Source organism: Syngnathus floridae, chromosome 8 (genome assembly GCF_059516105.1).
Source record: "Syngnathus floridae isolate MCC-2025c chromosome 8, RoL_Sflo_1.0, whole genome shotgun sequence".
In the NCBI taxonomy this organism is placed as follows: Eukaryota; Metazoa; Chordata; class Actinopteri; order Syngnathiformes; family Syngnathidae; genus Syngnathus; species Syngnathus floridae.
Window position 1 is genome coordinate 13,593,823 of NC_142420.1, and position 27,613 is coordinate 13,621,435.

A 27,613-nucleotide genomic window follows, 5' to 3' on the forward strand; every position below is an offset into this window, starting at 1 on the left:
TTTGGACACGGTGACCGTTCGCCTCTCATGTAGGGACACAGACAATCTAACAATCCTATTGTTACAACATACGTTGTTTTGGAGGATCAATTGCTTGGTGGTTTGTGAAGGCACTCAATAGGAAACATGATCACGTCAATGTTGTTCATTTCCAAATATTTGGCAATGGTTTAACAAGCGGCTTTGTCTTAAAATACGCTTTTGGGGAAGTTCATTACATTAGTTTACGGAGATGTGCCACATCCAATATGGCTACTACGATGGCGTATTCTAGCTACTGGCCAACACACTTAAGAAGTTATCTAGTAGATGAACCTGTCTGCACGTTACGACATTGACGTGATCATGTGATTTCCTATTTTATGCCTTCGAACCTACCAAGCAAGCAATTGGACCGCTGCAGAATGTCACTATCAGAGTGTTAAGCCGTTAATTATTGCCGGGAATATTTTGGTTTGTTTGTTTCAGTCCGATATTATTATTCATCCACCACACAATATTTTGACGGATGTGAAACATATACTGGATTTTGTTAGATCAGCTTGTTATGGAGTTTCCTTGAACAGTACGTTTTTAAATACAGTGATTTTGCGAGCACCAAGCCAGGGTGTGAAGGTCCCCATGACAAATATACTCTGCATAGAAGGTTTTCCATTGAAAGTAGCTGCGATGTCATGTTTCATTTATTCACTGATATTTCATTCCACTTAACTTAAACTTGTTATGAACATTTATTTCTAACGTGTCATATTATAACCTATTCGCTAAGTTTAACTAAGCATAAGCTTCATCTAACGAGTTATATGCTATTTTATTAGTATTATTTTTTCTTATTTGCTTTGTTGTTGAGAGGTATCTTGGGTTGTTGTCCAAGCAGCCTAAATTTTACTTGTAAATGTACATAGCATAATGTGGTTTTATGGTTTACCTCAACAACACTGTCAAACTCTATCATTCTCCCAACTGTTGGATCCCTTCAGAGGGTACATCAAGAACCGGAAAGGCCACCGCCCCGACATGATTTTTGTCTTTTGGACGCTTACGTCACTTCCCCATCTTCTCTCAGGTGTGTACTGTACATTGTTTTTTAGTTTAGCATTTTAAATATTTTGGTTTTTGTGTGACATGAGGTAAAACAGTAACACGCTCTTGATATTCAGAGCCACGACAAGCAGCACTGTGGCACCTAGATTAGTAAAGGAAACAAACAAATTATGGGGGTGGAGTAGGACGCTATCCATCTATGATAGTTCCAATATTTAATGTCTACAGCCTATGAAATATCACATTAGTCCTAATTTTAATTTGTAACCTATTCACTGCATGACAGTAATCCCTCACCACTTCACGTTTCAACTATTGCAGAGGCGCTACTTCGTAGGTTTATATGTGATGGGATGTTTAAATACACGCTGTTGGTGCAGGGTGTGCCTCTGCGGACATGACTTGAGTTCAAACGCAGAAGGCGGCCACACGCGAGGGAAGAAGCATCACCTGGTGCAGAAGAAGTCAGGACACGTGACAATATCACGTGTTGGGAATGGTTGTTAAGGCAATAGAAAAAGTATATGTAGTGTATTGGGGAGGGTTTAAAAAGCTTTAATATTGTGTACTGGACCACAATGCTACAGGCGATTCATTGCAACCGTGACTCACTTTGGATTCGCTATGCATGATGTCCTCCTGGGTTAGTGAAGTGTGGTAATTCGGAAGGTATTGCTTGGCAAGGAAAACCACTCTTCTAATTGACTCACAATACATCCATGCTCTCTCGTGGCCAACAAGAAACACTACGCGTTGGAAATTTCAATACAATGGTGTTTATATTTCTAAATAATACATATACCGTTTCTACGTTGGAAATTTCAATACAATGGTGTTTAAATTTCTAAAAAAATACATATACCTTTTCAACTTGGCGGATTTTTTGTTTTTTGCGAATGGTTCTGGAACGCATCTCCCATGTTAAATGAGGGATCATTGCATTCCTGGTTTTGACTCAAACGTTTGTCACTTATAGTTACCATAATACATGAAAGTTATGTATGTATTTTGTTTTTCATTTGCTTTTTGACCAAGCAGAGTTGCAATTTATAAACCAAGTAGCTCGGCTGTCAAAAGAGCACAGGGGCGTTTGCTACATTTAAAAAGGACTTAAATATTTCACTTGCAAAGAGATCAGCAACGCTTAGACATGTTTATATGCAATAAATTACACAATAATTTTTTATTATTATTATTTTTCAGCTTTGAGTGAACTTCCCCAACCAGTCAACGTGGCAATCACCTCCACTAATTTCCTTCATACGTTAACATGGGAACATGGACCAGGCAGACCTGCGGATATTTATTACCAAATCCGTATCAGTACAGATATGTGAGTTTTTTCATTGTTTATTTTAATGTAATATTTTAGTTCAGTGACATGAATCACAGATCTATTCGAGCTTAATGGGCATTAAGTACTGTACAGTGAGTGGTACCTTGATGCAACCAGTCTTTCAAAACATTAGTTAGATACCATTAGTTCTAGAGCTCTAACTGTTGACAATAGGGCTCTGCAATATGATTGAAAAGTATGTGATGATTTAAATATTTTATATCTGTCTATCAATATATATATTGAATCGTTTCACTCTTTAAAAAAAGGACCACCAAATGTAGGTACCGTGTTTTTCAGACTATAAGTCGTGTTTTTTTCATAGTTTGGGTGGGGGGGGGACTTGTACTCAGGAGCGATTTATATGTGAAATTATTCACAAATTTTCAAAAATCCGCAATGTTGTGAAACTGCGATAAACAAACCGCAATGTAGCAAGGGATTACTGTAATTTGAACTGCAACTGACGTCAGCGGCGCGGCGCACACGCGGCGTTGTGTACATAAAGGACAAAGGATTCGATCACGGGATTTAATGACTTGGAATGACAGATTGTTTGATAAAATTGTTGTTTATAATTATATGGGCCTGTGCAATAATTTGAACTGCAACTGACGACGAGTCTGACGTCAGCGGTGCAGCGCACACGCGACGTTTACATAAAGGATGAAGATTTTGATCGATGGATTTAATGATTTGGAGTGACACAAATGGTTTGATAATATTGTTGTTGATATAATAGGAATTCGATATATACTTTATATATCGTTATATGGGCCTGTGGAATAATTTGAACTCCAACTGACGACGAGTCCGACGTCAGCGGTTCAGCGCACACGCGGCGTTGATTACATAAAGGACGATCGATGGATTTAATGATTTGCAACGACACAGATGGTTTGATAATGTTGTTTATATAATAGTTATTTGACATATAAAATATACAGTGGAGCCTCGGTTTTCAACCACAATCCGTTCCGGAAGGCTGTTCAAGAAGTGAATTGTTCGAATTCCGAATCATGTTTTCCCATTGCAAATAGTGGAAAAAAAAAATCCGTTCCAATAAAAAAAAAAAACTTTTTTAAGCATTTTTTTCATTTGCGCATTTTTGTCCGATCGCGTAACTGCAGCGCACCGCCAAACGCGCAACTATAGTACGTCGCCGACCGCGCAACAGCACCGCGCTGGTTGCATTATTGTGACAGAGCCGTCGCTGAAATATAGAAAATATTTTTAAAGTCCTGATGTACTTTCCCAAATTTAAGTGGACATCAGTGCACAGGGAGCTTGATTTGGTCCGATCGCCCAAACGCAGTGCGCCGGGCGCTCACTATCACATTGCTTTAGGAGCGTCTTTGTGTTTTAGGATGGCTTTACTGCTCCCAGCTGCTTCTTTTGGAGGCATGATTAGAGTTGATGCAATCCTCAGAGTAACGAGAATGTAATAACGAACGGAGTCAGTTGGCATGTGGGTCCTCTCGGCTCATCTCGCAAGGTTCGATAAGCGAAATTCATCCGACATCCGAAGCAAAAAAATCTCGAATATTTTGTTCACATACCGATTTGTTCGCGAACCAGGATATTCGAAAACCGAAGCTCCACTATATATCGTTATATGGGCCAGTAAAATAATTTGAACTGCAACTAACGACGAGTCCGACGTCAGCGGCGCGGCGCACACGTGGCATTGTTTACAAAATGGACGATCAATGGATTTAATGATTTGGAGTGACACAGATGGTTTGATAAAGGTGTTATTTATGTTATAATAATTTGGATAACTGTTAATGTTACGTCAGGCCCGTTCTCAGCTCTTCGTTTGTGTTTATGTCACCTTAGCATACCGTATCGTTTTGTTGCTTGATCATGTCTGTTCTTGGTGTTGGATTTTGTCGAATAAATTTCCCCCAGAATGAGACTTATACACCGGTGCGGCTTATAGTATATGTTTTATTTCACTTCATAGTGCATTTTATGGATGATGCGACGTACGTATATTCCGGAGCGACTTTCGGTCCGAAAAATACGAAAATTTAATTTTAAAATTTAATAATTAACCTCATAAAAGAGGGCAGCAAAACTATGACAACGTCAAATTAACTTGTCAATTTAAAGATTAAATAAACGTCTTTTTACACAAAATGTGCTTAGTAGGACTGAGCAAATCACATTGTACGTACCGTATTTTCCGGACTAAAAGTCGCTCCGGAATATACTTCGCATCAGCCGTAAAATGCACTATAAAGTGAAAAAAAAACATATATAAATCGCACCGGAGTATAAATCGTATTTTGGGGGAAATTTATTCGGCAAAATCCAACACCAAGAACAGACATGAACGAGCAACAGCAGGCTAAACGATACGGTATGCTAACGTGACACAAACACAAATGAAAAGCTGAGAACGGGCCTGACGTAATATTAACAGTTATCCAAATAACTATAACATAAATAACACCTTTATAAAACCATCTGTGTCACTCCAAATAATTAAATCCATCAATCGTCCTTTATGTAAGCAATGCCGCGTGTGCGCCGCGCCGCTGACGTCGGACTCGTCGTCAGTTGCAGTTCAAATTATTCCACAGGCCAATATAACAATATATATAAATTATATATCAAATAACTATTATATAAACAACAATGTTATCAAACCATCTGTGTCACTGCAAATCATTAAATCCATTGATCGTCCTTTATGTACCGTATTTTTCGGACTATAAGTCGCGTTTTTTTTTATAGTTTGGGTGGGGCGGCGACTTATACTGAGGAGCGACTTATATGTGGATATTTTCACAAATTTTCAAGATTCCAAAAAAAAAAAAAGTGGAACCGCGATGTAGCAAGGGATTACTGTAATTTGAATTTCAAGTGACGTCAGCGCCACGGCATTTGTTTACATAAAGGACAAAGATTCAATCACGGGATAATGAAGATGACAAAGGGCCCCGTGTACTATGGGCATCATTAGCGGCTTTGTTTGTAAGTGACATGGAGGATGAAGAGTTTGAAGGATTTAATGATTTGGAGTGACACAGAAGGTTTTAAAAACTTCTATTCTATGGAGCTCTCTTCCACCTCCGTGGCTGGAAGTGACACCTCCAGGGATGGAAGTCCACGCCGCCACACGCCTGGAAGTCGACGCTGGTGCTTGGAGCCGTGTGACGGTGAACTATTTATGTTAAAGTTATTTTCAAGATTCAAGATTCAAGATTCAAGAGTTTTTTATTCGCCATGTTTGAGCGTGCCAAACAAGGAATTTGACTTCAGTAAATCACAGCCTCTGTTCAACATTTAGGTGACTAACAACAACACTCAGGACATGTGAAGAACGAAAGATATTCTCAAACATCCCCTGATCTTAAACTCCCAAGAGGGCAAGGAAAAACTCAAAACTCCAGCTCGGGGAAATGAGAAACCTTGAGAAAAGACCACAGATGGGAGGGTCCCTCTTCTAGGAGACCAGGCTGCAATGGATGCAGGGAGGACACAGTACAAACAGTGTAGACAAAAAAGGTGTGGAAAGGAGGATGTTATTGCACAGTAATGACTCTGAGTGAGTTCATCAGAGCGACAGCCTGGGGGAAGAAGCTGTCACTGTGTCTGCTGGTTTTAGTGTGCAGAGCTCTATAACGGCGTCCGGAGGGGAGGAGTTCAAACAGGCTGCAACCTGGTCTGTTGAGATGTTACTTGCACGTTTCCTGGTCCTGGACAGGTACAAGTCTTGGATAGATGGGAGGTTGATTCCAATTATCTTTTCTGCCGTCCTTATTGTCCGTTGCAGTCTGTGCTTGTCTTGTTTGGAGGCCGATCCAAACCAGACAGTGATGGAGGTGCAGAGGACAGACTGGATGATGGCAGTGTAGAAGGTCTTCAGCAGCTCCCGCGGCAGGTTGAACTTCTTGAGCTGTCTCAGAAAGTACAGCCTCTGCTGGGCCTTCTTCCGGACAGAGTCTATGTGGCCGGTCCATTTCAGGTCCCGAGAGATTGTGGTTCCCAGGAACTTGAAGGTGTCTGATGAGAGAATAGTATTACTGCGGATAGTGAGGGGTGAAAGTGGTGAAGGGCCTCGCCTGAAGTCCACTGTCATCTCCACGGTCTTGAGCGGGTTCAGGTCCAGGTGGTTTTGGCTGCACCAGTGGACCAGCCGCTCCACCTCCTGTCTGTACGCAGTCTCATCACCGTTCTGGATCAGTCCGATGAGAGTGGTGTCGTCTGCATACTTCAGGAGCTTCACAGAAGAGTCACTTGCGGAGAAATCGTTGGTGTAGAGGGAGAAGAGCAGTGGGGAGAGGACGCACCCCTGAGGGGCTCCAGTGTTGGTGGTCAGGGTGTCAGATGTGATGCTCCCCAGCCTCACACGCTGTCTCCTGTTGGTCAGGAAGCTGGTGATCCACTGACAGGTGGAGGCAGGCACCGCGAGCTGGATGAGCTTCTGTTGGAGGATGTCAGGAGCGATGGTGTTGAACGCCGAGCTGAAGTCCACAAACAGGATCCTGGCGTACTTTCCTGGGGTGTCCAGGTGTTGCAGGATGTAGTGCAGTCCCATGTTGACCGCATCATCCACCGACCTGTTTGCCCGGTAGGCAAACTGGAGGGGGTCCAGCAGGGGGCCCGTGACATCCTTCAGGTGGTTCAGCACTAACCTCTCGAAAGATTTCATGGCCACAGATGTCAGTGCAACAGGTCTATAGTCATTCAGACCTGTGATGGCGGGCTTCTTGGCCACTGGAACGATGGTGGAGCTCTTGAAGCACGCGGGCACCTCACACAGCTCCAGGGAACGATTGAAGATTGAAGGTGGGTGCCAGCTGCTCAGCGCAGACTTTCAAGCAGGAAGGTGACACGCCGTCTGGGCCCGGTGCCTTCCTGATCTTTTGTCTCCGGAACATCTGGCGCACTTCCTCCTCGCGAATCTGGATTGCGGGTGCGGCCTCTGCAAGAGAGAGAGTCGGTGACCGCGGTGATGGAGGTGTGGACAGAGCAGCTGTGGGGGGAGGTGAGTATGTGGATTGTGCTGCAGGAGGTCCCGTTGTGTGGGAGGACCGATCAAACCTGCAGTAGAATTTGTTTAGCTGGTTAGCGAGCCTTGGGCTCTCCACAGGACGGGGGGTTCGTTTCTTGAAGCCCGTGATGCTCTGCAGGCCTTTCCACACTGTTGAGGGATCAGGATTGGCAGAGAGGTGTCTCTCCAGGCTCTCCCCGTAACACCTCCTGGCTTTTCTGACCTCTCGGTTCAGTGTGTTTCTGGTCTGGTTGAACAGGTCCCGGTCGCCGCTCCTGTAGGCCTCCTCCTTGACTTTGCGCAGCCTCCTAAGGTTTGGTGTAAACCAAGGTTTGTCGTTGTTGTACGTGCAGAAGGTCTTAGTCTGCACACACAGATCCTCACAAAAACTGATGTATGATGTGACGGTGTCAGTGAGTTCATGGAAGTCTGAATTTGCAGCTTCAAAAACTCTCCAATCGGTGCAGTCAAAGCAGGCTTGGAGGTTCTGCCTTGACTCCACTATCCACTTCCTGACAGTCCTCACCACAGGCTTAGAAGTTTTTAGTTTCTGTCTGTAGGCAGGGATCAGATGAACTTGACAGTGGTCCGAGAGTCCTAAAGCTGCACGAGCCACAGAGTGGTATGCATCCTTAATTACGGTGTAGCAGTGGTCCAGTGTCTGTGCCCCTCTGGTGGGACACGTTATGTGCTGTCTGTATCTGGGGAGTTTGTGTGCGAGGTTCGCCCTGTTAAGATCACCCAGAACAATGATTAGTGAATTTGGTAGAAGTTTCTCCATGTCTGTCACCTGGTCAGCCAGCATCTGCGTGGCTTCACTCGCACGTGCGTGTGGTGGGATGTAAACAGCCGCCATGACGATCGAGGAGAACTCCCGTGGTGAATAGAACGGCCGGCAGTTTATGAAAAGTGTTTCTAGGTGAGGGCTGCAAAACTCTTTCAACACCATGACATCGGTACACCAACGTTCATTAATGTAGAAACAGAGACCACCTCCCTTTGATTTTCCGGAGAGCTCCGCGCTGCGATCTGCACGCGTTAGCCGAAACCCAGCTAACTCAATGGCGTGGTTGGGGGTTCGTTCGCTAAGCCACGTTTCAACAAAACACAGCGCGGCGGATCTGCTGAAGTCCGTGTTCTTTGAAGTGAGGAGCAACAGTTCGTCCATCTTGTTCGCCAGGGAGCGGACATTCGCCAGATGAATTGACGGTAGGGCAGAACGGAACCCTCTCTGCCTCAGCTTTACGAGGGCTCCGGCTCGTTTTCCACGTCGCCGCCGTCGCGCTAGCTTGTATAACACCGCCGCTCCGGCTAAAATCTCCGACAAACAGTCTGAATCAGAGTGAACAGGAGAGAAAATACCAGAAGAAGACTGACCGATGTTTAACAGTGCTTCTCTAGTAAAAGTGATCCGGGATGGACAGCAGAAGACACAGAAAACACACAAAATAAGACAAAGAAACAGAGAGCGACTCACCGTGGCAGCCATCCGCGGCGCCATCAGATGACGTCTGATATATTGATATATTTTATTTCGTGTAGCAACTTGTATATGTTTTTATCATTACAGTTCAGTAGTTATTGGCTCGTTGAACCCTTGTTTCTTTAAATAAAGAGTCGTTTACCAAACCCACGTCTTTCCTTGTACTTTGTTAACGCTACAATATAATTATATACTAGATCTGTGGAATAACGACGAAGCTGGCGTCAGGGCGCACACGCGGCGTTGTTGACAAAGGACGAGGAATTTGATCGATGGATTTAATGATTTGGAATGACACAGATGGTTTGATAATATTGCTTTTATAATAGCTATTTGGTATATCATTTATATATCGTTATATGGGCCTGTGGAATATTTTGAAGTACAAGCGCCGTCAGCGGGACGCACCCGGCTGGCATTGTTGACATAAAAGACGATCGATGGATTTAATGAATTGGAGTGACACAGATGGTTTTATAAACATGTTATTTATGTAATAGTTATTTGAATAACTCTGAATGTTACGTCAGGCGCGTTCTCAGCTCTTTGTTTGTGTTTATGTCACGTTAGCATACCGTATCGTTTAGCCTGTTGTTGCTCGTTCATGTCTGTTCGAGCAAGACAGGAAACAGCTGCATCCGGTGGCAGAGTGCAGTCATGTGCAGTGGTTGCTACTTTAAGCAAGGTTGCCAAGACAATCAGTGTTGTCCTGACACAGAGCGGGGCGCTTCTTCCTAGTCAGGGCGTTGGCTGTGACGCTGCCCGGTGTAAAGAATGCCATTTAGACGAAGATGGATTTTTCATTCTTTTGGAGATTGAACCAAAATTTACTAAGATGAATTTCCAGAATCTTCAAATTGGACTTTGTCAAATTTTAAGCTTCGAATTGGACTTTGTCAAATTTTAAGCTTCGAGGAAGGCAGAGGAGACAGCCGCTTCGGGCAGAAAGGGGAAGACACCAATTTTAAACTCCTCACGGCGAGACCTTTCCTCTTTTTTAAACAGAATTCAGATTTTGGAACAAAGGAGAGCCAATCACTCGACTTGTTCAACCAAATAGGATTTTAGACCTTTAGTCTCCTCTTTTGCTCTGAGTAGGTGTGTTGTTTTTTTCGACTTGTAATTCTTTTTTTTGCTTATTCATTAGATCTCTTCTTAATCCTTAATTTGGTTATCGATTATTTCGTATTAACTATGTTGAGCATGGTTTTATATGCAGCAATTAGAACTTTAAAATGTCTTTATATCCCTATCATAGTCATTCTTTAAATCTGTTCAATTCTTTTTAAAGTGAAGACAGCTTTAATCCTTAACATCAGGAATTGTCAGATCTGGTTCGAAGTTGTTATCTTGAGCTCAACTTGGGCGAGTGCGCTCTAGTGAATCAACGAATCCCTGAGGTCTTAACAAAGACATCTAAAAATATCCGTAACATAACAAAAGCGTCAAACAACCGAAGGGAGCCATCATTATGGCGCGGTTATTCTGACGATGTGCCTCAAATTTAAGTTACTCAGCACGAGCGTCGTTTGACTTCAGAGGGAATGGCGTCATAAAGAGATTATATTTATTCTTTTAGAATTAATTTAACTCAGGTGGTCAGAGACATACGAGTCCCTTCACCCCGGCTTATTGACCCTTTAATGGGAAGCCGGTCACTTTAATAAAAAGTGCATGTTTGACAGTCACTCCAAATCATTAAATCTGTCAATCAAAATCTTCGGCCTTTATGTAAACAACGCCGCATGTGCCCTGCACCGCTGACATCGGACTCGTCGTCAGTTGCAGTTCAAATTATTGCACAGGCCCATATAATTATAAACAACAGTTTTATCAAACAATGCCTGTCACTCCAAGACATTAAATCCCGTTATCTGATCATTTGTCCTTTATGTAAACAACACCGCGTGTGCCCCGCGCCGCTGATGTCAGTTGCAGTTCAAATTAGAGTAATCCCTTGCTACATTGCGGTTTGTTTATCGCAGTTTCACAACATTGCGGATTTTTGAATTTTGAAAATTTGTGAATAATTTCACATATAGGTCGCTCCTGAGTATAAATCGCCCCCCCACCCAAACTATGAAAAAAACGCAACTTATAGTCCAAAAAATACGGTATTTCATGAGTCTTGATAATTATTGATTTTCTGAAACCTATTTAAAATAAAACAACAAGTAAAATAGATAAATTAAAAACAAATCAATTGATTTAAGATCAATTAATTGATCTTAAATAAAACAGCTATCAAAAAGAAAACAATTCAAAATAGTGGCTGGTAATAAGATCTTTAGGTGTTCCATATTTCCTCTTGGGTGCTTGTAGTTACTGTCAGGCAGGGAACAAGGCGGAGGATTCGGATGCAGAGTCTTTCTTTTCTCTGATTTATTCCAACAACTGAAGATCAAAAAATACAACTCAAGCCGCCTCTTGCGAGGGAAACACTCGGCAAAAAGTCCAAACAAAAACTGTCGCACTCGGGCGAGACAAAAAGGGCTATGGGGAACAAGGCACTAACAAAGGCGTCGCTCTGTGGCGAGACAAAACGGAGGAATCTTACTGGGAGTTCGGACGTCAAGGAATCGCTGGTGGTCGGGACGAGGCAAGACACACTGGCACAACACAAGGGAAAGACACGGACTAAATACACACAAAAGGGCTGGGACGCAGGTGCTGACAATTAGCGCCAATCACGCAGGTGCACACAATCGGGATCAGGGAATACAAGACAACCGAAAACAGAGGAAGGAAACACGAACTGAAACGAAAGGGATGACAAAATAAAACAGGAAGTGAAGTTACGACACAGACAAGACAGAAATCCGGAAAAATAAACGTGACCGCATGACATAACCCCCCCCCCCCAGGGCCGGATCCCAGACGGCCCAGGAGCCTCAGGGTGAGCTGCATTAAAGTCCTCAAACAACCCCGGGTCCAAAATAAAACTAGGCGGCACCCATTGCCGCTCCTCAGGCCCATAACCCTCCCAGTCCACTAGGTACTGCCAACCCCGGCCCCTTCTGCGCACGTCCAACAGTTCTTTCACCGTGTAGGCCGTCCCACCTCCAACCGTCCGCGGAGGCGGGGGCGGCGCAGGATCTGGCACCAACGGACTGTCCACTACCGGCTTGACCTTCCCGACATGAAAAGTGGGGTGGACTGCAAGGGACCTGGGCAAGCGGAGACGCACCGCGGCCGGGTGCACGACCTTGGCAATGGGGAATGGACCCACAAAGCGAGGCGCTAGCTTCCTGGAGTCCCCCCGGTGGGGAAGATCCTTGGCGGACAGCCAAACACGTTGAACCCGCTGGTACACGGGCGCCAGACGTTTCCTTCGGTCAGCCATCCGCTTGACGCGGTCCCCCTGGCGGATCAGCGTGGCCCGCGCCGCCGACCAGACACGACGACAGCGGCGCACCAAGGCGCGGGCCGAGGTCACCGTCACCTCCGGCTCACTGTCAGGGAAGACTGGGGGCTGGTAGCCATACACGCACTTGAACGGTGACATACCTGTAGCCGTGGTGGGCAGGGAGTTGTGGGCATACTCCACCCAGGTGAGGTTCTTGCTCCACGAGGAGGGGTTTTGGGAGACAAGGCAGCGGAGACCCGTCTCCAACTGTTGGTTGATGCGTTATGTTTGCCCGTTCGCCTCCGGATGATAGCCCGATGTGAGACTCACGGTTGCCCCTATGAGCCTACAAAATTCCTTCCAAAACCTGGATATGAATTGGGGACCCCTATCCGAAACAATGTCCTTTGGGAAACCATGAATCCTGAATACGTGGTCCATCATTACTGTTGCCGTTCGTTTAGCGGACGGCAGCTTGGGCAAAGCGATAAAGTGAGCCATCTTCGAGAATCTGTCTACAACAGTGAGTATGGTTGTTCGCCCATTTGAGGGCGGAAGCCCTGTGACGAAGTCCATGGAGATCTCTGCCCACGGGCGCGATGGAATGGGGAGGGGATGCAGCAACCCCATACGGGCGCCGTGGGAGTTCTTATTCCGGGCGCAGACGGGACAGGCTGAGACGTATTCTCTGACATCTGCCCCCATGGAGGGCCACCAGAATCGTTGCTGGACGACATACAGGGTTCTGCGCATGCCCGGATGACAGGAGAGTCTGGAGGTGTGAGCCCAATGGACAACTTGGGACCGTAATTGATCGGGAACAAACAGTCTGTTCTCAGGGCACCCCCTAGGGGGTGGTTCGTTGCCATTGGCCTGCTGCACCAGGCCTTCGATAGGCCAGGTCACTGCTCTTACCATGCAATGAGGAGGCAGAATGGGTTCGGGCTTCTTAACTTCCGGACCTGGGCTGTAGACACGGGAGAGCGCGTCAGGCTTGGTGTTTTTCGATCCCGGTCTGTAAGACAAAGTAAAGTTAAATCGATTGAAAAAGAGTGACCAGCGGGCTTGGCGAGAATTCAATCTCTTGGCCGTCTTAATGTACTCTAATTTTTTATGGTCTGTCCAGACCAGAAAGGGCTGCTGTGCTCCCTCCAACCAATGTCTCCATTCCTCTAATGCCAGTTTTACCGCCAACAGTTCGCGATCTCCCACGTCGTAGTTCTGTTCGGCTGGAGTCAGCCGTCTGGACAGGAACGCGCACGGATGGAGCTTGTTGTCATTCTTGGCCCTCTGGGATAGAATGGCCCCTACCCCTTGATTGGAAGCGTCAACCTCCACCACAAACTGTCGTGACGGGTCGGGAAGCGTGAGGATAGGAGCGGAGCTGAAGCGGTTCTTCAGCTCCTGGAAGGCCGCCTCCGCCGACCAGCAGAATGGAACCTTAGGGGACGTTAGCGCATGCAAGGGAGCCGCCGTAGCACTGAAGCCTTTGATGAACCGCCTATAAAAATTGGCAAAGCCCAGGAATTGTTGCACCTTTTTGCGGGAGTCAGGGGTAGGCCATTCAGTTACCGCGCTAACTTTCGCCGGGTCCATTTTTACTTTGCCCGGGGCTATGATGAAACCGAGAAAAGATACTGTGTTTGTGTGGAATTCGCTTTTCTCGGCCTTCACGTACAGCTGGTGGTCAAGGAGGCGTCGCAGAACAGTCTCGACGTGAGACCTATGGGTCTCCAAATCCGGGGAATAAATCAAAATATCATCTAAATATACATACACAAATCGATCCAAACAGTCCCTCAGAACATCATTTATCATGGCCTGAAACACCGCTGGGGCATTGGTGAGGCCAAATGGCATTACTAAATATTCAAAGTGTCCTCGATGTGTGTTAAAACCCGTCTTCCATTCGTCCCCCTCCCGGATGCGCACTAGGTGGTTCGCGTTGCGCAGGTCTAACTTCGTGAACACCCGGGCTTGCTGTAATTGGTCGAACACGGTGCTGGTTAACCTGGTGATCCTGAAAGGGGGATCCTTCCATCTGTGGTCCCTTCTCAAGGTTTCTCATTTTCCCCTGGCAGGGTTTTTTTGAGTTTTTCCTTGCCCTTTTGGGAGCTTATGATCAGGGGATGCTTTGAGAATAATTGTCAATTTTTGGCTATGTGAAGCCCTTTGAGACTGTTTGTGATTTAGGGCTATACAAATAAACTTGACTTGACTTGAACACGGTCAACATCAGGGGGAGAGGATACCGGTTTTTGATTGTGATCTGATTGAGGGGGCTGTAGTCAATACAGGGACGTAGGGTGCCGTCCTTTTTGCCCACGAAAAAGAACCCCGCACCCGCAGGCGACGATGACGGTCGAATCAACCCTGCTTGAAGAGAGGAGTCTATATAATCGTTCAGGGCCTGCTTTTCGGGTCCTGAAAGGGAATAAAGCCTCCCCTTGGGTATGGTTGAGCCCGGCAGGAGTTCAATGGCGCAATCATACGGACGGTGGGGAGGTAGGGAGGTAGCCTTGGCCTTGCTGAATACCTCGGCCCATTGGTGGTAACACGCGGGAACCCCGGTCAAGTCTGGAGTTTGCGAGTCTAGAGCAGAAGGCACAGCGTGCGGGTTAGATTTGATACGGGAATCGTGACAGTTGGGCCCCCATCCCGTTATTTCCCCTGATCCCCAGTCTATAGCGGGGTTGTGGCGTTGAAGCCATGGATACCTGAGAATGAGGGGGTTCATTGGGGAGGTCACGACATGTAGTCGTATTTTCTCATGGTGGGGCCCAAGAGACAGCGAGACAGGTTCTGTTATGTGTGTTATCTCAAAAAGTGTCTGTCCATTGAGTGCCTTGGCGTTCACGGGAGTGTTCAGCAGGTCAGTTTTTATTCCCCATCGGCGAGCAAATGCCCAGTCTATCAAGCTTTCATCAGCTCCTGAGTCTATTAGCACGTCAAGTTCTATCTCTTTTCCCAGCTGTGTAATCCTGCCCTTGGGGAGAACTCGCCCCGGGGACAGAGCCGCAGAGAAGGCGCTTACCTTCAGGGTCCTCCTCACCGGGCAGGAGAGGAGGAGGTGTCCGAGCTCACCGCAGTAGTAGCATCTACCTTCCCGGCGTCGTCGTATCTTCTCCTCCTCTGTCAACTTTGCTCTGCCCAACTGCATCTGTTCCGACTCCTGGTGCTGCCGATCCCCGTCCGGCCTGGGGTGGTTCGCGTCTAGGGCGGAAGGAACGGCTACTGGCACGAAGGCGGGGGCGTTCCTGCTTCCGCGGTGCTTCCTCCACTCTTGCAGCCGGTTGTCGGTGCGGATAGCCAGAGCGATGAGGGCGTCGAGATCGGTGGGAAGATCCAGGGGAATTAACTGATCCTGTATGGATTAAGAAAGGCCTCTGAGGAAGATGTCATACAGCGCCGTCGCGTTCCAGCCGCATTCCGCGACCAGCGTGCGGAAACGGATGGCGTAATCTCCGACGGTCTCTTGTCCCTGGGATATCTGACAGAGTTGCCGAGCCTTCTCTCGGTCAGCGGAGATCGGGTCGAACACCGTATGCAGAGCCCCGACAAAAGCGGGGAGAGAGCAACAGGAGATGGAATCCCTGGCCCATTCCGCCGTGGCCCACGTGCGGGCCCTTTCCGTCAGGTACGATGCCATATAGGCCACCTTGGAGCGTTCGGTGGGGAAATCCGCCGGGGACCTCTCAAAATGCATCTCGCACTCAGTGATAAAGGCCCGGCTAAGGCCGGGTTCGCCGGAGTAGCGTTCTGGAGGAGCCAGTCTGGCACCGCCGGTCCTGGGAGCTAAGGCAAGGGGAGTCACGGGGGAAGCAGCGGGTGTGCTGGAGGTCGCTGCTGGTCCCACGTTTAAAAGCGAGAGCACGTCCTGCAGTTGTTGACCCAGCTTTCCTACCTGGGCGGCGACCGCCCCTCTGAAATCTGCTTGGCTCTTCGCGAGCCCTCGGATCTCCTCGCCCAAATTGCCCACTTCCCTCTGGTGCTGGGCGAGCTGTGAGGCGTGGGAGCGCACTGCGGAGCACAGGTGCTCCGACTCTGCCGAGTCCATGTCTGGCCAGTGTGTACTGTCAGGCAGGGAACAAGGCGGAGGACTCGGATGCAGAGTCTTTCTTTTCTCTGATTTATTCCAACAACTGAAGATCAAAAAATACAACTCAAGGCGCCTCTTGCGAGGGAAACACTCGGCAAAAAGTCCAAACAAAAAGCGTCGCACTCGGGCGAGACAAAAAGGGCTATGGGGAACAAGGCACTAACAAAAGGCGTCGCTCTGTGGCGAGACAAAACGGAGGAATCTTACTGGGAATTCAGACGTCAAGGAATCGCTGGTGGTCGGGACGAGGCAAGACACACTGGCACAAGACAAAGGGAAGACACGGACTAAATACACACAAAAGGGCTGGGACGCAGGTGCTGACAATTAGCGCCAATCACGCAGGTGCACACAATCGGGATCAGGGAATACAAGACAACCGAAAACAGAGGAAGGAAACACGAACTGAAACGGAAGGGATGACAAAATAAAACAGGAAGTGAAGTTACGACACAGACAAGACAGAAATCCGGAAAAATAAACGTGACCGCATGACAGTTATGGCATGAATGTAATGTCATGCTGTAGCCTCTTCCTACAACACGCTAAATTTCATGGTCAGGGTTTGCTTCTAGATTTTATTTTATTTATATTTTATTGAGTGCAATTTCTATTGATATTGTTCAGGTGTCTGCTGCGATTTATACTGATATTCAATTATTGCTCAATCCAAGTTGATTGCAATTGATTGTACTGTAAGTACTGAGTATGAGTGAGTTCAATCCATACGTTTGCTTTTGCTTATTCAAGATTCAAGAGTTTTTTATTCGCCATGTTTGAGCTTGCCATACAAGGAATTTGACTTCGGTAAATCACAGCCTCTGTTCAACATTTAGGTGACTAATAACAACACTCAGAACATGTGAAAAATGGCAGATATTCTCAAACATCCCCTGATCTTAAACTCCCAAGAGGAAAAACTCAAAACTCCAGCTAGGGGAAATGAGAAACCTTGAGAAGAGACCACAGATGGGAGGGTCCCTCCTCTAGGATGACCAGGCTGCAATGGATGCAGAGAGGACACACAGTACAAACAATGTAGACAATCCAAAAAAAGTGTGGAGAGCAGGATGTTATTGCACAGTAATGACTCTGAGACTCTAAGAGTGGTGTGAGTTCATCAGAGCAACAGCTTGGGGGAAGAAGCTGTCTCTGTGTCTGCTGGTTTTAGTGTACACAGCTCTATAACGCTGTCTGGAGGGGAGTAGTTCAAAGAGACTGCAACCGGGGTGAGAAGGATCTGTAGAGATGTTACTTGCACGTTTCCTGGTCCTGGACAGGTACAAGTCTTGGATAGATGGGAGGTTGATTCCAATTATCTTTTCTGCACTCCTTATTGTCCGTTGCAGTCTGTGCTTGTCTTGTTTGAAGGCCGATCCAAACCAGGCAGTGATAGAGGTGCAGAGGACAGACTGGATGATGGCAGTGTAGAAGGTCTTCAGCAGCTCCCGCGGCAGGTTGAACTTCTTGAGCTGTCTCAGGAAGTACAGCCTCTGCTGGGCCTTTTTCCGGACAGAGTCTATGTGGCCGGTCCATTTCAGGTCCCGAGAGATTGTGGTTCCCAGGAACTTGAAGGTGTCCGTGGAGAGAATTGTATTACTGCGGATAGTGAGGGGTGAAAGTCTATCTGGGGTCAGGTTGCTATTATTTCATTAATTTAGTGTTTTATCAAATTCATTTCTTTATAAACAGATTATTTTGTTCAGACAATAAAAATTTTAGGTTACCTGCTGACAGTTCCGACTGCTACTCCAGTCTTCTTCAGAGCCGTCAACCGACGTGCTGCTGATGTGTCATTTATCCATTGGCAGACTTGTCAGTTTTACATGAAAAGCCAAAGACCACCAAAGGCTGAGGGGCTGGCTCGGCGGACTATGACAGGTCTGCCGAGCTGGCTAATGGTTAAATGACACGTCAGCAGCACGTCGTATGGCGGCTCTGAAGAAGACTGGAGTAGTAGTCAAAACTGTCAGCAGGTAACATCTAAAAATGGTATTGTCTGAACAAAATAGTCTGTTTGTAGTATTACAAAGACATGATGAATCTCATGTCGTCAAGTCAAGTTTATTTGTATAGCCATACATCACAAGCAGTCTCAAAGGGCTTCACATAGACAAACAATTGGCAATTATTCTCAAAGCATCCCCTGATCTTAAGCTCCCAAAAGGGCAAGGAAAAACTCAAAAAAACCCTACCAGGGGAAAAATGAGAAACCTTGAGAAGGGACCACAGATGGAAGGATCCCCCTTTCAGGATCACCAGGCTACAATGGATGCAGAGAGGGCACATAAAATACGTAATATGAAAATCAATGAAAAAGTGGATGCCCAAGTCAAAGCGATGAGCTGCCGGAGGTGCCCTCGATTGTCCTGGCAGTGTCTTCGAGGAGAGTAAGCTGCAGTTCCCTCATCCTAAATTGGTCCACAAGAATCCAGATAGCCGCTGACAGCTTGGGTGTCACCTAACCGTGGGGGGAGGGGGAGAAGGAGCGAAAACAAACTCCAGCCAAATCGGCCACTACAGGTTAATTTAAGGCCATATCATAGAAATGTGTATTTAAACGTGTCTTAAATGTTTCTACTGAGGTAGCAGTTCTAATATCTGTTGGTAGGGCATTCCAAAGCTCTGGAGCCCGAATAGAAAATGCTCTAGACCCTGCAGACATTTTTTTGGCCCTCGGGGTCACTAAGAGACTAGCGTTTTGCGAGCGGAGGTTATGAGACGGATCGTAAGGAACTAGGTCGACGAGATATGTAGGCGCTAAACCATGCAATGATTTATAGGTTAATAGAAGAACCTTGAAGTCACATCTTAAATGGACCGGGAGCCAATGTAAGTTAGCTAATATTGGGGTAATGTGATCAAATTTTCTTGTCCATGAGAGCAGCCTTGCAGCAGCATTTTGTACTAACTGTAGACTTTTGATGCTGGACTTAGGAAGACCAGAGCGTAATGCATTACAGTAGTCCAGACGCGACATGATGAATGCATGTATAATAGTTTGGGCATCACCGGTCGAGAGGATCAGACAAATCTTAGCAATATTACGAAGGTGAAAAAAACGCTATTCTGGTTATATTCTTAATGTGCTTTTGAAAGGAGAGCGTTTGGTCAAATATTACCCCGAGATTAGTTACAGTATCGCTCTGAGTGATAGTACGGTTATCTATAGTTATAGTGGTTTCATTAAATAAGTGTTGATAACGAGCTGGACCAATTATCAACATCTCAGTTTTATCTGGGTTAAGACGAAGGAAGATGAGAGACATTCATTGCTTGATCTCCGCAAGGCACGCCTCAAGATTACAACAGTCTCATGGATCTGTCATCGATAACGGCATATATAATAGGGTGTTATCCGCGTAACATTGAAAACTAATATTATATTTACGTATTATGTCCCCATCAGCCATCAAAATAAATGTATTTCTTATTGATTCGTTTATTTTTATCACCAAACCAGACCCCCTCAATGCCTCAACTGCATCTTAAAATGTACCTCTGGAGATCCCACATTGAGGTATTGATGGGGAAAGGGTTAGGGTGGTGAAGTGTGGTCAATACTTGATGTTACAATTTCTTTGTCTCGTCTTGTATTTGCCTAATTAATGCACGCCGCCATGAATTTGAATACACAGACCAATTCGTCTCAATTTATCCAAAAACAGAAACTGAAGATTGCTTGCATTCCTATATTTTCATCCTGTAGGGGAACTGCCTGGGTCCCCGTGGCTGCCTGTCAGCATGTCCAGTACCCATTGGTTTGTAACATGACAGAAGCCTTCTCCGACCCATGGCAGTTCTACATAACCCAGGTTACAGCCAAGCTGCAAACTCAGGCCTCTTGGCCATTGACGCATCCTGGATTCCAGCCAATCAAAGACAGTGAGTGACACTTTACTTTCGTTAATTATTTAGTTATGTAATTATTATTTAATATTTATTTAAAGTAATTAAATTTTGTATGTGTTAACCTATTATGGCCTAAAGCGTGGGACCCAGCCGGGCACAGCCCAAAAAGGAAACGTGAGTCCCCATTCCCATGGGCTCACAACCTGTGGGAGGGGTCAAAGGAGTCGAGTGCATTGTGAGCTGGGCGGCGGCCAAAGGCAAGGAACCTTGGTGGTCCGATCCCTGGCTGCAGAAGCTGGCTCTTGGAATGTCACCTCACTGGCTGGAAAGGAGCCCGAGCTGGTGTGCGAGGCAGAAAAGTTCCGACTAGACATAGTCGGACTTGCCGCCACACACAGTTTGGGTTCCGGTACAAGCCCTCTCAAGAGGGGCTGGACTCTCTTCCACTCTGGAGTTGCCCACAGTGAGAGGCGTCGAGCAGGTGTGAGTATACTAATTGCCCCCCAGCTTGGCGCCTGCACATTGGGGTTCACCCCAGTGAACAAGAGGGTAGCCTCCCTCCGCCTTCGGGTGGGGGGACGGGTCATGACTGTTGTTTGTGTCCATGCTCCAAACAGCAGCTCAGAGCACCCTCCTTTCTTGGGGTACCTGGAGGAAGTGCTGGAGAGCACTCCTTCTGGGGACTCCATCGTTCTACTGGGTGACTTCAATGCTCATGTGGGCAATGACAGTGAGACCTGGAAGGGAGTGATTGGGAGGAACGGCCCTTCCGATCTGAACCCGAGCGGTATTCTATTATTGGAATTCTGTGCTCGACACGGATTGTCAATAATGAACACCATCAAAGTCAAAGTCTGCTTTATTGTCAATTTCTTCACATGCCAAGACATACAAAGAGATCGAAATTAAGTTTCCCACGATCCCACGGTCACAAGACATAGTACACAATATACATACAAGTAAACAACACAAAAAGTAAAAACAAGAAGGCACAAACAATGAATAAATAAAAGCGATGAATAAATAATAAATAAACAAACAACATAATAGATAAGAGGAGCAAAAATGGAGCAAGTTTGCATACAGCAGTCAGTCGGAATAGCGCAAAAGTACAGGACGTTATGCAGGAGGGGGGAGAGAGTTCAGGATCCTAACAGCCTGGAGTATGAAGCTGTTGGTGAGTCTGGTGGTGCAGGAGCGCAGGCTCCTGTACTTCTTTCCAGAGGGCAGAAGACCAAACAAAGAGTGAGCGGGGTGACTCACATCACACACAATCGTGGTCGCCTTGCGGGTGAGATGGGAGGTGTAAATGTCCTTCAGAGAGGGGAGTGAAGCACCAGTAATCTTACCAGTTGTTGTCACTATGTGCTGCAGGGCCTTCATGTTGTATTCAGTGCAGCTACCATCCCACACAGCGATACAACTGGAGAGGACGCTCTCAATGGTGCCACGGTAGAATGAGGTCATGATGGCCGGAGGAGCACTTGGTTGCCTGAGTTTCCGCAGGAAGTACAGATGGCGCTGAGCTTTCTTCGCCAGTGATACAGTGTTGGTGGTCCAGGAGAGGTCCTTACTGATGTGCACCCCCAGGAATCTGGTGCTGCTCACTCCCTCCAGCACAGCACCGTCGATGGTCAGTGGCAGGTGTTGGGTGCGACCCTTCCTGAAGTCAACAACAATCTCCTTGGTATTGTTAACGTTCAGCGGGAGGTTGTTGTCCCTGCACCACGTGGCCAGAAGGTCGACCTTCGACCTGTATTGAGTCTCGTCGCCCTCGGTGATGAGACCCACCAGAGTCGTGTCGTCGGCATATTTCAGCACACGGTTGATGCTGTCTGTCTGTCTGTCTGTCTGTCTGTCTGTCTGTCTGTGAGTCACTCGAGGCGCCTAAAGATAATCCGCAGAAGCGCGAGGCTTGCTTTAGGGAGGCTGGAGAGTTCACTGAAGGAGGAACCAAGCTGTCGGTAGTACCACTCTGACGTCAGCGCAGGGCACCACAGCCAGAGGTGTTCAGCGGATTCTTCCTCTTCACCGCATAGTCGACATCGGGCGTCGTCACACTTCCTCATTAGATGTAGCCACCTTCTGAGCGTAGGGTGATGTCCGGATCCAAAACGGATCAGATCGGTGAGGTCTTTTTTCGACAAAGAGGCCTTCTCCAGTGGGTTGAGTTTTTGGGATATTGGGAGATTAGGCGGGGGTGATCTGAGGGAGGGGGGGCGCAGCTCCTGCGGATGATTGCTTGGCGTGTTGATTTATCCAGCTGGCATTCATCTTGGGGTAGCGAGGAGCTAAGTTTTGCTTGTTCATCGGCGAGGTTGTTGCCCTCGAGGTTGCAGTGACCTGGGACCCAGATGATTTGTATCTGTTTGTTGTTGGGGAAAGCCGCAAGGGTGGTTTGAAGGGATATGATGTCGGGGTCAGAGGGGCAGGGATTACTGAGCGCTTGGACCAGCGACTTGCAGTCACTGATGATAGAGACCAAGGACCAGTCGTCATATTGATTTAGCCAGGAGATGGCGGCAGTCATAGCAGACTTTTCAGCTTGAAAAGAACTGCTAAAGGTCCCGGTGGGAACGTGCCACACGTGGATTGTTTCATCAGCACGACGAACTATCACACCTGCTCCTCCATTTTGTACGCTGTTTATTACAGAGCCATCCGTGAATATTAGTAGGTCGGTAAGACCATTCCGGGCGATGGTTGCCTCCGCTGCCGCAAGCTGTTGGGATGGTGTGGTAGATTTGAGGATGGGAGTAAAAAGGGTGGTTGGAAGGGTTGGCAGGGACCACGGAATGTTAGGGTTATGTACAGTTTCCGCGGTGTCTGTCAGGAGGTTGAGTTGAGATAGGGCAGGGGTGGTAAAATTGCGCCAGTTGATACGTTTTAACCTCATATGGACAGATTTGTAGAAAAACTGTCGTCTGTCATCTTCGGGAGGGAGATGGGCCCATTCATCGGCTTTTCGAATTGACAGGAATTGGAGGCGTAAGGAAAGGGGTGGGAGTTGGGCTTCATGGAGCACTGCAGGTGTTGGAGTACACCAGACCTGTCCGGTTATTGCTCTTGCTGCATTTAGTTGAGCTCTCTCCAGTGCTTTCATGTTGTCCTTGGATATCCACGGAGCCCAAGCGGGGGCTGCGTATTCGGCCACACTTCTCATTTTTGTAATGTAAATGGTGCAAAGATCTGATGGTTTCCAGCGCCATGTGGTACCTGACAATTTTTGAAGCAGTCGTGACCGCTTTTGGATGTTTTGGCTCACTTGCCGGACGTGTTCATTGAAAGTGAGTTGTCGGTCATATGTGACCCCCAGGAAGGTGGGAGTTGTATTCGTTTTAAGCACTGACTCTCCAATCTTGATGTTCGGGCACCATTTTGTTTCAGCAGAGTCCATCGTGAAGAACGCAAGTTCTGACGTGGATGTGTTGAGTTTGAGGCGATTATCTGAGCTCGATTCAGCAACTTTGTCGACCTCCAGCTGCAATCGGGTCTCTACTTCAACTTTATTATGGCTGCTACAGACAAGCGCCAAGTCATCAGCATATGCAGAGACAAGTGTTGTGGACTCAAAGGAGCCAAGCAGGTCGTTGATGAAGATTGTAAAGAGAAGAGGAGACAGGACTGAGCCTTGTGGAAGGCCTTCGTTAAAAGTGCGGCAGCGTCCCGTTGTTCCATTGACTTTGACCCTGGCTGGTTGCTGCTGTAAGTTGCAGTGCAGTCATGTGTCAGCAGGGTGAAGAGCAGCTGACTGAGCACGCAGCCTTGGGGGGCCCCGTGCTCATCAGCGTGATGCTGGCGGAGATATTGTCGCCACCACGTAGTACCTGAGGCCTCTGACAGAGGACGTCCAGTAGCCAGTTGCAGAGGTAGGTACTGAGGCCGAGCTTGTCGAGTTTGCAGATGAGTCGCTGTGGTACAATGGTGTTGAATGCAGAACTGAAATCCTCAAACAGCAATCTCACATACGAGTCCCTTCTCTCCAGGTGGGTGAGGGTTGAGTGGAGGGCAGAGCAGATTGCATCGTCAGAGGACTGTTTGGCACGGTATGCGAATGGAAGGGGTCTATCTATCTGATGTGCTCCATGACAAGCCGCTCAAAGCACTTCATGATGATGGGTGACAGTACCACGGGGCGGTCGTCATTGAAGCAGGATGGAGCAGGTTTCTTGGGCACAGGTACGATGGTGGCAGCCTTTGAACATGATGGGACGATGGCCTGCTGCAGGGAAATTTTAAAGATGTCCGTGAAGACACCCATCAGCTCCCCAGCACAGTCCTTCAGCGCTCAACCAGGGATGTTGTCTGGGCCCGCCGCCTTACGGGTGTTGATAGCGGCAAGCGTCCTCCTCACGCTATCGGCAGTGAGGCACAGGGGCTGCTCGTGTGGAGGGGGAGGGGTCTTCAGCGAGCAAGTGCTGTTCTGAGCGTCGAAGCGAGCAAAGAAGCGGTTCCGATCGTTGAGCAGACGGATGTTGCCCTCAGAGATCTGTGGCGCGGGCTTGTAGTCTTTGATGGTCTGAATGCCTTGCCATAGGCTCCGTGCGTCCCTGCTGTCTTTGAAGTGGGCGGTAATCTTGCAAGAGAACGCCCTCTTCGCTTCCTTGATGCTCTGGGACAGGTCGGCCGTCGCTGTTCTCAAGCCAGCCTCATCCCCAGCTCTGAAGGCTTTGTCCCTGGCCCTCAGCAGCCTGAGGACAGCCCCTGTCAGCCATGGCTTCCTGTTAGCCCGAGCAACGATGCATTTTGTGTGGGTCACATCATCAATGCACTTCGAGATGTAAGAGGAAACAGAGTCACTATACTCCTCTATGTCCGTCTGATTGTTGCAAGTGGCTGCCTGCTTAAACATTCCCTAGACTGTTGCGTCACAGCAGTCCCGAAGCGCATCAGAGGCACCCTCAGGCCACCCTCTTACCCGCTTGCGAACCGGCCTGGATGCTTTCACTCTTTGTCTGTATGCAGGCATAAGCATAACAGTGATATGGTCAGAAAGCCCAATATGGGGGAGGGCGCTGGCTTTGAAAGCTCCTTTACGTGTAGTGTAGACCAGGTCCAGGAAGCTGTCACCACGTGTTGGAAAATTAACATGCTGGTGAAGCCTCAGAAACACAGATTTTAGGTTAGCATGAATAAAATCCCCAGCATGAAACCATCAGGGTGCGCCATCTGTTGTTCACTGACAGCCTGGTACAGTGCACTAAGAGCCGTGATCCTGTCGCTTTCAATGTTGGAAGGCGGGATGTATACCACGACTAGCAGAATCGCAGTAAATTCCCTTGACAGTTAAAAGGGAATCCCTTGACCAGCTCAATGGCCTAGTGGTAGAGTGTCCGCCCTGAGACTGGAAGGTTTTGGGTTCAAACCCTAGCCGGGTCATACCAAAGACTATAAAAATGGGACCCATTGCCTCCCTGCTTGGCACTCAGCATTAAGGGTTGGAATTGGGGTGTTAGATCACCAAATGATTCCCGGGCGCGGCACCGCTGCTTCTCACTGCTCCCTTCGGGGATGGGTTGGATGCAGAGACAAATTTCACCGCACCCAGTTGTGTGTGTGACAATCATTGGGACTTTAACTTTAACTTTAAAAGAACGGCACTTAATGATCACAAACGAGCAGTGCCTGCATACAACAACTGCATACAGGCACCATTCGTCACGGATGTAGACACAGATTCCTCCTCTTCGCGATTTTCCCCCCTTTACAATGGCCCGGTCCGCTTGATAGCACGCTAGCTGCTCCAGATGCACAGCAGAGTCTGGAATGTTGACAGTCAACCAAGTGTCAGTGAATACGAGCACACAGCAGTTACTCACTGTCCGGTTCGTAGATCTCAGCAGTAAAATGTAATCCATTTTGTTGTCCAGCGATCGAACATTCGCCAGATGAATGGAAGGCACGGCCGGGCGAGTTGGGTTGGCCGCTAGCCTGGCCCGGACGCCTCCGCGCTTGCCCCTCTTCTGCCTCCTCGCACACCGCTTCCAACGCTTTCTATCCGGGGGAAGAGTAGCAGGTGAGTCCGGCGTTGTGTCAGGCCGGAGTAGTCAGAGTTCCTGTTTCTGTTTCAAAGCTCAGAACGCTGCAAAACTCGATTTTGCCGATGTTGAGTAGAACCTGCCTGCTGCACCTGTAGCACGACGTACTAAGACGAGACAAACACGTAAAACTGTCGGAGAAACGCTCATTAAACAAACAAAACACAGTTCGGGTGGGACAGGGAGAGGTCGCTGCGTGTGCACGTGCCGCCATCTTAGATCACCATGTTCAAGCATAAGGATGTCCATTGTGTGCACTTGGCACCAGGACACCCTAGGCCGCAGTTTGATGATCGACTCGTGTCATCAGATTCGCGGCCGCGTGTTTAGGATACTCGGGTGAAGAGAGGGGCGGAGCTTTCAACTGATCACCACCTGGTGGTGGGTTGGCTCTGATGGTGGGGGAAGATGCCGGTCCGACCTGGCAGGCCCAAACGTACTGTGAGGGTCTGCTGGGAACGTCTGGCAGAATCCCCTGTCAGGAAGAGCTTCAACTCCCACCTCCGCAGAGCTTTTCCCACGTCCCGGAGGAGGCGGGGGACATTGAGTCAGAGTGGACCATGTTCCGCGCCTCCATTGTTGAGGCAGCCGACCGGAGCTGCGGCCGTAAGGTCGTTGGTGCCTGTCGTGGCGGCAATCCCCGAACCCGCTGGTGGACACCGGCGGTAAGGGATGCCGTCAAGCTGAAGGAGTCCTATTGGGCCATTTTGGGAGCTGACAGGTAACGGATGGCCAAGCGGAACGCGGCTTCGGTGGTTGCTGAGGCAAAAACCCGCGCATGGGAGGAGTTTGGTGGGGCCATGGAGAATGACTTGCGCACGGTTTCGAGGAAATTATGGTCCAACATCCGGCGTCTCAGGAGGGGGAAGCAGTGCACCGTCAACACTGTTTATAGTGGAGATGGCGTCCTGCTGACCTCGACTCGGGACGTTGTGAGTCGGTGGAGAGAATACTTTGAAGACCTCCTCAATTCCACCTACACGCTTTCCATTGTGGAAGCAGGGCCTGGAGACTCTGAGGCGGACTCTCCAATCTCTGGGGTTAAAGTCACTGAGGTAGTTAAAAAAAACTCCTAGGTGGCAAGGCCCCAGGGGTGGATGAGATCTGCCAGGAGTTCTTAAAGGATCTTGATGTTGTGGGGCTGTCATGGCTGAGTCGCCTCTACAACATTGCGTGGACATCGGGGATGGTCGATCATTGAACTGCGGCCTAGGGTGTCCTGGTGCCAAGTGCACACATGGACACCCTTATGTTTGAACATGGTGTTCATTATTGACAATCCGTGTCGAGCACAGAAGTCCAATAATAGAACACCGCTCGGGTTCAGATCGGGGGGGTTGTTCCTCCCAATCACGCCCTTCCAGGTCTCACTGTCATTGCCCACGTGAGCATTGAAGTCACCCAGTAGAA

At 47.9% G+C, this 27,613-nt stretch overlaps 1 protein-coding gene across 7 annotated transcripts in view; it reads left to right on the forward strand.

Moving 5' to 3' along the window:
- The first annotated feature begins 339 nt into the window (after window positions 1–339).
- The window catches only part of crfb2 (cytokine receptor family member b2), an 81,644-nt gene continuing 54,370 nt past the window's right edge, over window positions 340–27,613 (forward strand). For 2 of the 7 annotated variants that reach the window (XM_088382073.1, XM_088382078.1), the window contains exons 1-3: window positions 341–1,066; window positions 2,248–2,377; window positions 20,023–20,198. In XM_088382073.1, the coding sequence (XP_088238199.1) occupies window positions 910–1,066; window positions 2,248–2,377; window positions 20,023–20,198 (463 nt within the window). In that variant the 5' untranslated portion in view covers window positions 341–909. Of the gene's footprint in view, window positions 1,067–2,247; window positions 2,378–20,022; window positions 20,199–27,613 lie in introns of all 7 variants that reach the window. The other 5 variants (XM_088382075.1, XM_088382074.1, XM_088382076.1 and 2 more) reach the window with 5 other exon arrangements.